Source organism: Balaenoptera musculus, chromosome 17 (assembly GCF_009873245.2).
Source record: "Balaenoptera musculus isolate JJ_BM4_2016_0621 chromosome 17, mBalMus1.pri.v3, whole genome shotgun sequence".
NCBI lineage: Eukaryota > Metazoa > Chordata > Mammalia > Artiodactyla > Balaenopteridae > Balaenoptera > Balaenoptera musculus.
In genome coordinates this window covers 26,013,921-26,027,676 of record NC_045801.1, presented here as the reverse complement: position 1 = coordinate 26,027,676, position 13,756 = coordinate 26,013,921, and the positions used below count along the sequence as shown (strand labels likewise).

The 13,756-nt window shown below is 30.8% G+C and overlaps 1 protein-coding gene across 3 annotated transcripts in view; it reads right to left on the bottom strand.

The window, feature by feature from the left end:
• Positions 1-13,756, bottom strand: part of CSMD3 (CUB and Sushi multiple domains 3) — a 1,196,954-nt gene that overhangs the window by 63,880 nt on the left and 1,119,318 nt on the right. For all 3 annotated transcript variants that reach the window (XM_036830958.1, XM_036830959.1, XM_036830960.1), the window contains 4 exons: positions 12,533-12,706; positions 4,121-4,294; positions 1,913-2,086; positions 529-714 (listed from right to left, as the gene is read on the bottom strand). In XM_036830958.1, coding sequence (XP_036686853.1) covers positions 529-714; positions 1,913-2,086; positions 4,121-4,294; positions 12,533-12,706 — 708 coding nt within the window. The remainder of the gene's footprint in view (positions 1-528; positions 715-1,912; positions 2,087-4,120; positions 4,295-12,532; positions 12,707-13,756) is intronic.

Genomic DNA, 13,756 nt, shown 5'->3' with positions numbered 1-13,756 from the left:
AACATATAACAAAATGCACTCATATGCTGACTGACTTGAAAGATGATGTGTATTAACATTTCATATGTGCATGTACCTGTATATAATAAATACTTAAAGTCAGTAAGTATTAAGTAACACCTCTGTCTAATTTCTCAAGTATTTTCAAGCTCTTGAGGCTGTTTATATTAAACTAATTTTGCTTTAAAGAAATTTGAAATATTAGTACAATAGAAAATAAAAATGTAGTTTCTTCTCATGGGATGGTAACATCATAGAGTATGAAATACATCTGCTTTTAATATTCTATCTGCTCCATGAAGGTTCAAAATCAAGGGATGACAGAGAAATATTAATCACATTATTACTAATAAAAATGGCATTTGGGCATTGAATTGGCAGGATATAGGGAAGTGTAGTTTCAAAATAAAACAATACAATCAATATGCTTCCTTCTGATACATAGCTCTAAATATTTCATAAAGACAGTAAATATACATGTTCCTTCCACGGCATTATCTCAAGGAAGAGTTCCCATTATCTACTTACTGATACATTCTGGTAAAGGTTTGTCCCATTGTCCATTTGGTTGACATATCAAAACTGAAGATCCAAATAAGAAATATCCAGGATTGCAGTCATAGAATACCACAGTGCCATAGGTGAAATTCCCATGTTCTATTTTACTTTCTCTTTTGGAATTGCCTGGAATTCCAGGATCAGAACAGTTGACCACTAAACAAATGACAAATTTTGAAATATATGTTTGGAATAATATACATATACTTATATAGTTTTCCATTAGAAACGTAGTTTCAAAGGTAAATTTAATCAAACAAACCAAAGATTCAAGGAATAAAATTAACATTTTAATGGGATATAATGGACTGAAATTGGTATGGCTGAAAATATTGGAAAAAGGAAAACTTCTTTGCAAAATTGTTTTGAACAATAGCATAATATTATACTGAGTACAGATTTAACCTTTCAAGCTTTAGTTAAACCATTAGAAAATGGAGGAAAATGATAATTTGGTTGTTACTTTATCAGACAATACAAAATATACCTCTTTGCAAGTGGAAAAAACACAAAACAATTATCTTTAATATATTTCTATAGAGAGAACAATAAATAAACCTCTAACGCAGGTATCATGGTAATTTAGGCCTCAAACATTGTTTAACCAAAAATATGAAGATTGCCATACTGAGTGAAGTAAGTCAGACAGGGAAAGACAAATATTATCTGATATTGCTTATATGTGGAATCTAAAGAAAACAGTACAAATGAACTTATTTACCAAACAGAAATAGAGTCACAGATGTAGAAAACAAACTTATGGTTACCAGGGGCAAAGACGGGGAGGGATAAATTGGGAGATTGGGATTGATATATACACACTACTATATATAAAATAGATAACTAATAAGGACCTGCTGTATAGCACAGGGAACTCTACTCAGTACTCTGTAATGACCTACCTGGGAAAAGAATCTAAAAAAGAGTGGATATATGTATATGTATAACTGATTCACTTTCCTATACACCTGAAACTAACCCAACATTGTAAATCAACTATACTCCAATAAAAATTATAAAAAATATTTTAAAAATTGAAAAGATAAGTTCCATTAATTATGAAGCAAACTGCAAGTAAAAAAGATATAAATGATTTTATATGCAGCCATAAAATAGGTACAAGATAACATAGTTAGGCAGCTGAAATAAAGTTTGTCAGTTTTGACTTCTAAAAAAGTTAAAAAATAAGAAAAAGGAAAGCATTGCTAATGAGATGACATCAATATTAAATATTTTTGCTTTATTAGCTGAAAATTTTCTACTGTTCTGCCCAAACTGTTTCAAACGTTATCATGTGTGTCTACACAGACACATTATTACCATGCTCTAAGCTGGAATATAGTTAGATTTTTACCTTTGCACATTGGTGGAGGATGACTCCACTGTCTGTTGGCCTGGCACTGTGCTTTGGTTGGCCCTTGCATAAGATACCCAATATTGCAAGAGAATGTTACCACATCATTAAAGTTAAATCCATTTCCACTTGTTCTTCCATAAATTGGACTACCAGGGTGACCACAGCTCACAGCTAATAGCAACAGGGCCAGGGTGGGAGAGACACAGAACAGAATAATTAGTTATCAATTATTACATGAAAATTATACTTAATCATTTCAAAGAACGTGGAAAGAAGGCCACTTTTATATGAAAATATACTTAAAGTAATTTTACTAGTGCAAAGGAACAATTTAGAATGCCAAAATAGTCTAATATAGTAGAAGCATTATATTCGTAAGTAGACAATTATTTATAATTGTGGTAATTACATGCAAGTAGTGCACAGATATTTAAAGTTCTATGATAGCTTTTCATTCTATTTCTTTTTAGGGAAGAATACTGAAATTCAAAGAAATTTGGGAATGATTGAAATTCATATCACTAGTTAATGGCAAAAAGGAATGAAACTACCCAAATTTCCTTTTCTAGTTAAGTTTAAGAATTGTAGATAAATGAAGGCAATTTTTTGTATTTAATTTTGAAATAGTTTCTTTTAATATTATTTATACAATCATTTTTATGATTAATAGATAAGCAAAAGTGTGCTTGAAGAATAACTTAATGTGACTGCAATAAAAAATGATGCCTTATACTGTAGAATTCTTAACATATTGAGATACCAATATTAAGATTCCCTAAACCAATCAACCTTACTGGTATATTTTCTTCACTATTGATATTTGATAATTTAGCACAGTTTTGTTTGGAAATAATGGTATCAATTAGATGCATTATTTACATCGTTTAGTGTTATGGTTCTCTTTTAGAGTTTATTTAGTGCTGGCTTTTCCCAAACACTCTGTATTCCTGTGAATTGTTTTATTGCATTATCTCACTTTATTAATCACAGGAAGTCCAGTAATACTGCTTCATAACTGGGCACAGTGAAAGACCCATAGTCACTTTTAGTACTTTCAAAATGACCCAAGAGCAATTAATTTTCAGCTGTATTGTTAACATCAATCTATTCATTTGAAAATGTAACTGCATCTTATTCTTGTTTAAAATTATTGATAAAGAAACTTTTTTACCCCTAGGGCCAATTTCCATTTATAGTCTCAATTACTCAGCAAGAAAAATAGTGGTATTAGTTGCCTATGCTTTGATATAATGAAAGGCAAAAAATCTGGGACGGATCCAGCATAATATTGCTGTCTTTAAATCATTAAACGGTCTGCCCCCCTACCCCTGCCACAACACAGAGAAGCAATTTTGCTAACTATATGTTCTATTATCCTATTAAATCTCAACACATTAATGTATTTTCTATTAAACTAGAACTCCAAAAAAATTCTGTTGATTGGATAAGAATTTGACAATGATGGAATTTATAAATATGGATGTAACTGGCCACAAATTAAATATTTCCTGTGAACCCGTACTTAAAGCCCCATGCATTATTTCTCTGAAGCATCCAAAATCTCTGTCATTTGATCCTATAGTGTTAAAATTATAACATATTCACAGTGTTTATTCTAATTTTCTAACACCATTTTTAATACAAATGTCAGTGATTGCTGATGGAAATTATTAGGAGAAAAAAATAAGAAATATATGAATAATTTACTTTCTGATCCAAAATAGGATAGATTGTGATATGAAATACTGTGTCCTGCTGGGTATTCAGTGGACTAAGAAAAAGTACTAGAGTTATTACTCAGTTATTTTAAAATTCATTTTATCCTTCATGTGTAAATTCACATCTAAATTAACTTAAAAGATCAGATGGATATTTGTTGAACTAGTAAGATCTTTATTAAAACAATTCCAAAATTGTTCCAAATCCACAAAGTAATGACAGACTTTCTAATATTTCTTCCACTTTCATGGTGGATGGTTTTATATACTTCTGAACACACCCTACTTTAAAGACTAGTGTGTGTCAGTATAAAAAAATGCGCTGTGAGAACTTAGTTCTTTAAATACACACATGCACACGTGCACACACACGTACGTATGTGTGGATCTGTCTATATAATCATTTCTCTTACCTAAGAAAAAAATTACTGGTAATTGCAAGAGAACTAAACAGAGGTCTCTAATTACTTTTGCCATGCTTACTTACGCACACAGGATGGAAGTTGACCAGACCAATTGTGATCCTGTTGACATATTCTCACTGAAGAACCAATCAGTCGAAAACCAGGATTGCATTGATAAACAACTGTGTCTCTGTATCCATAATTTTCTCCAACAACTTGACCATTCACAATAAGCTCTGGAATTCCACAGTGGCCCGCTGAAATGGGTCAAAATAATATTTTTAAAATTATGATCTAAGTTTTATTATGATTTGTATATTTGTATACATATATAACATTATTAATCTTTAAATGTTTATTTAGAAGTATGCCACAAATAAGGCAAACACAATTATATAACATTAAGATAACTGTAATATACTTAACAAAATGCCTAATATTTGGGAATTAAAAGAAAACACATTTCCAGTAACAGTTGGGCCTGGAGGAAATTAGCAAACATTTCAATACATATAAAAATGAAAATATAGCATGTAAAATTTTGAGGAATACATATAAAGTATGCTTAGTGAGGAGCTTTACAGTGTTAAATGCTTTTATTAGAAAAAAAGAAAGATATAGGATGAAACAAGAAATATTTCACTTTATGAAGAGGAAAACAAAGAGCAAAATAATGAAGAGAAAAAAAAAAGGCCAAAATAAGTAGACAGAAGAATATATTAAAGACATTTACAGAAATCAAGGAAATAGAAAATAGAAAAATAATAGAGAGCATTACCAAAGCTAAAAATCCTTTCTTTAAAAATAAGAGAGAAGGTTCAAATAAATAAAATCAGAAATGAAAGAAGAGAAATTACAAGTGATAGCACAGAAATATAAAGAATTATAAGAGACTACTAGGAACAATTATATACTAACAAATTACAAAAACTGGAAGAAATGGATAAATCCCTAGAAATTTACAATCTTTCAAGAATGACTCTTGAACAGATAAAAATCTGAACAGACCAATCACTAGTATGTGATTGAAACAGTAATCAAAAACCTCTCAACAAACAAAAATCCAGGACCAGATGGCTTCACTGGTGAATTCTACCAAATACTCAAAGATTAAATAGCTATTCTTCTCAAACTCTTCCAAAAAAATTATAGAGCAGAGAAAGCTTCCAAGCTTATTTTATGAGGCCAGCATTACCCTGATACCAAAACCAGATAAGAACACCACAAAAAAAGAAACCTACAGACTAATAACCCTAATAAATATAGGTGCAAAAATCCTCAACAAAATATTGGCAAACCTAATACAACAATACATTAAAACGATCATACACCATGATCAAGTGTGATTTATTCTAGGGATGCAAGGATGATTCAACATCTGCAAATCAATCAGTGTGATATACCACATTAACAACATAAAAGATAAAAATCATATGATCATGCCAAGAGATGCAGAAAAAAACATTTGACAGAATTCAACATCCATTTTTGATAAAAACTTTCAACAAAGTGGATATAGGGAGGCAATGTACCTTAACACAATAAAGGGCATATATGACAAAAACCTACAGCCAATATCATATTGAACAGTGAAAATCTAAAATCTTTTCCTCTAAGATCAGGAACAAGACAAGGATGCTCATTCTCCTCACTTTTATTCAACACAGTATTGGAAATCCTAGCCACAGCAATTAGACAAGGAAAATAAATAAAAGGCATCCAAACTGGAAGGGAAGAAATAAAACTATCACTATTTGCAGATACTATATACAGAAAATTCTAAAGATGCTACAAACTATCAGAAGTAATAAATGAATTCAGTATAGTTGCAGTATACAAAATTAATATACAGAAATCTGCTGTACTTCTATACACTAACAATGGATGATCAGAAAGAGACATTAAGAAAACAATCCCATTTACAACTGCATAAAAAAGAAGAAAATATCTAGGAATAAATCTAGTCACAGAGGTAAAAAGCTTGTACTTGGAAAACTATGAGACATTGATGAAAGAAATTGAAGATGACACAAACAAATGGAAAGATACCCCATGTTCATGGGCTGGAAGAATTAATATTGTTAAAATGACCATACTACTCAAGGAAATCTACAGGCTAAGAGCAATCCCTATCAAAATACCCATGATAGTTTTCACAGACCTGAAACAAATAATTCTAAATTTTGTATGGAAACATAAATAGCCAAAACAATCTTGAGAAAGAACAAAGCAAGAGGTACCATACTCTCTGATTACAATCTATACTACAAAGCTACAGTAAACAAAACAGCATTGTGCTGGCACAAAAACAGACATATAGACCAATGGAACAGAATAGAGAGTCCAGAAATAAACCCACACTTATATGATCAATTAACCTATGATGAAGGAAGCAAAAATATAGAATGGGGCAAGGGCAGTCTCTTCAATAAATGGTATTGGGAAAATTAGACAGCTATATGCAATAAAATAAAATTGGATGACTTTCTTACACCATATAAAAAAAATAAACTTAAAATGGATTAAAGACCTATGTATAAGATCTGAAACCATAAAACTCTTAGAAGAAAACATAAGCAGTATGCTGTTTGACATCATCCTTAACAATGATTTTCTAGATCTGTCTTCTTTGACAAGGACAACAAAAGCAAAAATAAACAAATGGGACTACATCAAACTGAAAAGCTTTTGCATAGTGAAGGAAACTATCATCAAAACAAGAAGTCAGTCTGCTGAATTGGAGAAGATATATGAAAATCATATAACTGATGAAGAGTTAATATCCAAAATATATAAAGAACACATATAACTCAGTAATAAAAAAACTCCAAATAGTCCAATTAAAAAAACGGGAAGAAGATCTGAATAGACATTTTTCCAGAGAAGACATACAAATTGCCAACAGGCACATGAAAAGATGCTTAATAGCACTAATCATCAGGGAAATGCAAATCAAAACTACAAAGAGGTGTCACCTTACACCTGTCAGGATGGTTATTATCAGAAAGACAATAAGAAATAACAAGTGTTGGTGAGGAGGTAGAGAAAAGGAACTCTTGTGCACTCTTGGTGAGAATATAAACTGGTCCAGCCACTATGGAAAACAGTACGGAGATTCTTCAAAAAATTAAAAATAGAGCTTCCATTCCACTACTGGGTATCTATCCAAAGGGAAAAAATAAACACTAATTCAAAAAGATTTATGCACCTTCATGTTCATCGCAGCATTATTTACAATAGCCAAAATATGAAAACAACCTAAGTGTCCCTCAATTGATGAATGGTTAAAGATGATACACACACACACACACACGTACACACACCCACACCCACATGCACAATGGTATACTACTCAGCCATAAAAAGAACAGAATCTTGACATTTGGAATAACACGGATGGGCCTTGAGGGTATTAACCTAAGTGAAATAAGTCAGACAGAGAAAGACAAATACCACATGATTTCACTTATATCTGGAATCCAAAAAACAAAAAAAGCAAACAAAACAAAACCTAGAGTCATAGATAGAGAGACCAAATTAGAGGTTGCCAGGGGGAGGAGGGTTAGGGGGAATGTGAAATGGGTGAAGGGGATTAAAAAGTACAAAATTCCAGTTATAAAATAAATGTCATGGGGATGTAATGTACAGTTTGGGGAATACAGTCAATAATATTGTATTAACTTTGTAAGGTGACAGACAGTAACTAGACTTACTGTGGTAACCATTTTGTAATGTATACAAATGTTGAATCACTATGTTGTACAACTGAAACTAATATAATACTGTATGCCAGTTATACCTCAATTTAAAAAAGAAAAAAATATAGTAGACTAAGCAAAGAGAAATATGTCATTGTAACACAATCAAGGTAGTCAGAAGTTAGAAGCTTTAAAAAAGAAAAAGTCAACAACATTGTTAGACTCCTAGCTAATCCTATCAGCACACACAAAAAAGAGAGAACAAAATTACCAATAACAGGAATGAATGAAGTGACATCACTATAAAGCCTACAGATGTTAAAAGGATAAGGGAATATTAAGAACTGCTTTATGCCGATACATATAACAATTCAGAATAAAAGGACAAAATCTTTGAAAATTGTATCATCCAAAAACTAACACAAGATAAAATAGAAAATATGAATAGTATTGCAATTCTTAAACAATAACCTCCCCCCCAAAAAAAAAACAAACTCATTTTTTCACAGTAAATTCAATCAAATATTTAAGTAAAAAAGCAAGCAAACAAACAAAAAACACCAATCTTACACAAACTCTTAGAAAATAGAAGAAAAAGAATCATTTCCTAACTTGCCTAATGAGGTAACCATAATCCCAATATTAAACCTGTAAAAGACACAGAAAAAAATGTCCTTCATGAACACAGATGCAGCACTGTTTAAAACAATGTAGAAAATTAATACATGTAAAATACATCATGATTATCTGGGGTGTATCCAGAAATGACCAGTTGGTTTAAGATGAAATATTGACCACTGTCATCTACCATACTGACAGCATAAAAGGAGAGAAACATACATGGCTATTTCAATAGATGAAAATCATTTGGCAAAATTCAGTACCCAATCATGATAAAAACTAACAACAATTAGCAATATAAGGAAACTTTCTCAACCTTATAAATACATCTAAGAAAAAAGTTCATATTATACTTATTGATGAAATATTGAACTCTTTCCTCCTGATATAGGGAACAAGACATGTATGACACTCTCACCAGTTCTGTTTTACATTGTTTGGTGGGCCCTATCTAGTTCAATACACTAATACAAAGGAAGAAAGTAAAAACATAAAGTAGGAAACAAAATAGTAAAACGATTTTATGCTCAGATGACATATACAAAGACAATGTTATTTTAAGAAAATCCTAAAACAAGTAAGTGAACTTGCAAAGAGGCAGGATATTAGATAAATATTTTGATTAATTTTATTTTTATGTACTAACATCAAACAATTGGAAATGTAATTAAAAATGAACAATATCACTTATAATAGTATAAATACACTAAAGATTCTGTGGGATAAATTTAGCAATAGGTATACATGATCTCTATGGTAAAAAATTTTTTTAAATATTTGCAATTGCAAAAAAAAAAGAAAGAAGACCGTAATAAATCAATAAATATATTAATGAATAAATATACTAACTTTACCACGTTCAGGAATTAGAAGAGTTAACATTGTTAGATGCCAATTCTCCCTAGATGATCTACAGATAGAATGCAATCCTACAGTCATTTTAAAAATAAATAATTAATAGCCGAATTCTAAAACATATATGAAACTACAAAGGACATAGAGTATCCAAAGTCATCCTGAAAAATAAGAACAAATTTTGAGGACATACTCACAAAATTTCAAGATTTATTATAAAATCTATTCAACCAAAAGTGCCAGGCACCCTTCTGGAAAAAACAAACAAACAAACAAAAAAACCCTCAACCTTACTTCATGATATATAAAACAACAAATGACTAAAATAAGTCATAGCTATAAAGTAAAACTGAAAACTGTAAAGCTTCTAGAAGAAAACATAAAAGAAAATCTTTGTGACTTATGGTTGAGCAAGGTTTTCCTAAACAAGACACAGAAAGCAATAGCCAGAAAGAAAAAAAGATTGATTCTACAAAAATTGAAAACTTCTGCTCATTAAGACACCATTAAGAAATGAATAGGAAAGTCATAGGCTGGGAGAAAATATTAAAAAAATAAGAATATATAAAGAACGTTATAAGTCATAATAAAAGGCAATTAAATACAAAAGATACTTCAGGAAAATTTACAGATGGCCAATAAGCCCAAGAAATTGTACTCGATCAGTAGTCATCAAGACAATGCGAATTAAATCTTGTAAGATACCTTTTTGCACCCAAGAAGATGACTAAAATTAGAAGACTGGCTATACCACATGCTGGAGAAAATGTGAGACAGCCAGAACTCTTCCAGAAATTTTATTCCGGAGTATGCAACAGAAAGGAATACACATGTCAACAAAAAGACTTTTACACAAATGTTCATAACAGCTTTACTCATAACAGCCACAAACTGGAGAGAGTCCATGTGTCCATCAACAGGGGAATGGCCAAAGTTTGGCATATACACACAATAGGATTCTACTCAGAGATTTTTTTAAAAAAATTACTGATATACACAACAACATGAATGAAAGAGAATGAAAGAAACCTTACACAAAAAGAGTACATAATTTAGGATTCCCTTCATATGAATTTCTATTAACAGGGAAAACTACCATATGGTGAAAAAAACAGAACAATTACTGTCTCAGTGTGTAGGGGAGGAGACCTGCAGATTGACTATGAAGGGTCACGAGGAAGCTTCTGAGGTAATGGTAATGTTCTACAACTATAGAGTGTTTAGTTACATAGGTGTACACATTTGTCAACATGTATCTAACAGTGTATTTATGATATGTGCATTTCACCATATGTACATTTACCAACATAAAAAAAGAAAGGAACCATGAGCAAATATTGAACTCTAGCTGATATGTATATAGAAACATTTAACAATGCAGTGTACTGAATTTGGCAACTTCAAAATGCATCAGAAAGTAAAATGAATTGATGGATTGATAGAGGCATTGAAGGATGAATAGGTATGTGATAAGCAAATACAACAAATGGCTAATCATAAAATCTAGGTGGTAGGCATATGTATATACATAGTCAAGTCTGAATTGAAAAATTCTAATAATTAGGAGCTTGGGAATAAATGCACTATATTTAAAGAAACAATCATAAGCACATTCTAGTGGCCATTCTAGGCCAAAAGTGTCTGGGGCTATAAGGACAAGTTGTTTGCAGTCATGAGAAGAATGATTGGGCTACATGATTTCTTAAGGTTAATTCAAAGCATAAGATTCTAGGACCTGCTTATTTGGCAATTGCACTTTCCTCCTACTGACACAATTTTGAGTTTATATTAGACGTCAACACTACATCCTATGCAAGAATATTGTTGTCTTTATAGACTGAGAGACAATGTTTGCTTATAAACATTCCTTTTATGCCCTGTCTTTCCACAGAACAGAAGCAGGATTCTAAATAGGTGAATAAAACCACTTCCTATATACAATATTCAATAAATAACATATAACATGCAATAGTAGTTCATCGGGGCAAAGAGTTATAAAATATAGTATTTTAAATTTAGTTTACATATATTTTCAAATGCATAAGTAAACTAAGTAATCTGTAATTGAAATAAGCATAACCAAAACCAGGTTAGAAACTAGTAAGAAATATTTTATTTTATCATCTAATCCTATATTAACACATAATGATTTAATTTCTTTACCATTTTCTTTTTTATATAATAGTCTTATAGCATAGTCAAATAAATATGTGTACTCTTATAAAGAAACCATTGTTACTGGGTTTCCAAGTACACCTACTAACAAATATTCCTGAGAGGTTGAAAAAAAGAATTTTAACCAAAATCTAGCTATACCCTTTTAAGTTTCAAATAATGATTGTATCACCATAAATATTTTCAAGCTTATTATCAAAACAATATGTATTTAAACTGCTAAAATATAGACTTTTCTGCCATATGTCATATTTTTAAATAGTAAAATTTTAGAGACAAAACATTGTACAAATTTAGCAACACCTTGTTCATAATAATCAGCAATTTTTAAATTAGTAAACCTAAAGATTATGCCTTGTTCCCAACAGGCAAGTGAGTAGTTATTATAACAATTATTATTATTACCTAATTCAATACTTGCTGTCATTTCTTGAAATAATTTTAGAGAAAAATAAAGCATAAATCATACTATTCTCTTAATATTAAGATAATTATTGAAGTCTCTGAAAAAAGGGATAAAGCCTAAATCATAATACTCCTTTAATAATAAGAGAAGGGGTAAGAAGAACTAGCTATTCAGTCTCTTAATGAACAGCTTTTTACAGTGAATTAAAAAGCCCTACGGGAAAAAAACCCTATTTTCCTAAAATCAGGTTTGAAAAATAGATGTTTAAAGTTTTAATACAAAGTAATACTACACATGTTGAAATGTTAGGAAGTAAAAAGGGAGAAAGATATTTAAATGTGGAAATTGTTTTTCTTCTTTAGTCATTACCTTAAGCAAATAGGTGAGAGGAGAATTGACTATGGTTTAGAATGAATTAACTGTTACAGTGATTAATCCAGCTGAGTATGCAGACATATAATTTTCAGCAATTAGTTTTTACCTTTTATTTTCACCATGCCTGGAAGATAAATGTGTCTCTCCTTAATGACATAAGATTCTCATTTGAAATGCTAGTTGATTAACTTTAAGAGTTATCTGTTTAATAGCTTTTCTACCATGAGATATTTTAAAAGTTAAATATTTTCCAGTTTTTATCATCCTTACTGAGTGAATATAAGTTATTATCTCTTATTATGAAAAAGGGCTGCCTTTCTAGAGGGAGAAAAAATGTTTGGTAAAAATGACTTAAAAATCTGTACCTAAGCATCTGGTTTCCGATCCACTCCAAAGACCTGAAGAAAGGCATTCACGTACAGCGGAGCCCACAAGCATGAATCCTGAATCACAGGTAAAGATGGCCGTTGAGCTATATGAAGTTTGAGTTCCAATCTTATTTCCATTTGGAGGTGTAGGTAGTTCTCCACAGGAAATAACTTGAAAACAATAAAAAAATAAAAACGCTTAAAGACATAGTCAATATGAACTTGTAACAAAACCATGCTATGATCTGATATATTTACAATTGAAATTGACATTTGTAAAACATGTTTGAATGATTATGAAAGTGTAGAGAAAATAGATGACATAATTTAAAATTTATCCCCTTTGAGTTCCCATAAATCTTCTAAGTAACAGTGACATGTGATGAAGATATTTTGTTTGCATTTTTTGCGTAGCCAACCTGGTCACCCAACAGGTTGTAATGAAAAAATAATAATAACAAGATTAAAGGGAGGATAATTTATTAGTCCAAAGTCTTTCTCTGACTTATCAAGTGACATTGGGCAATCCCTTTGACTTACCTGAGCCAGTTTCCTCATTATCTAAGATCGTAAGTGCAAATAATTTTTGTTGCACACTCTACAGTTTATAAAGCCCTTTACATGTGAAATATCATTTGATTCTCACTAGAACCATTAGATTATAATTATATTTCATATTTTGGTTTTAGGTTTTAAAAAACTAAAAAATAGAGATTAACTGACTTGCTAGGTCATTCAGAACCCAGCTCTTATAACACCTTCATATTTAAAGACCACAAATGAAATTTCTTTCTAGAATAAAAACAATAATAGATAGCACTTATTGAGTGCTTTTGTACCAGACACTATTACTAATGCTTTATCTTACATAATTCTCCAAACAACTCTATGAGGTAGGTGCAATCATTATCTGAATTGTGTGCACTAGTATATGGACACATAAAAGGAAAGTAACTTTAATAAGATTCCACAGCCTATAAACAGCTAAATCAAAATTTAAACCTAGCCGTTTAACTCAAGAATTGAATACTTAACCACCAGCCTTTATTCTGGCTCCAGCTCTGGCTTTCAGCTCTAGGCTTTAGGATTCTATTAGACAGACAAATAGAAAATTTGCAGACTTTAAAAAATTGCATGTAGAATTTAAGATGTACTGATTGTTTTGAACTAATCCCCCAAACAATCCTTTGAGGTAGCTATAATATTTATTAATATTAATAA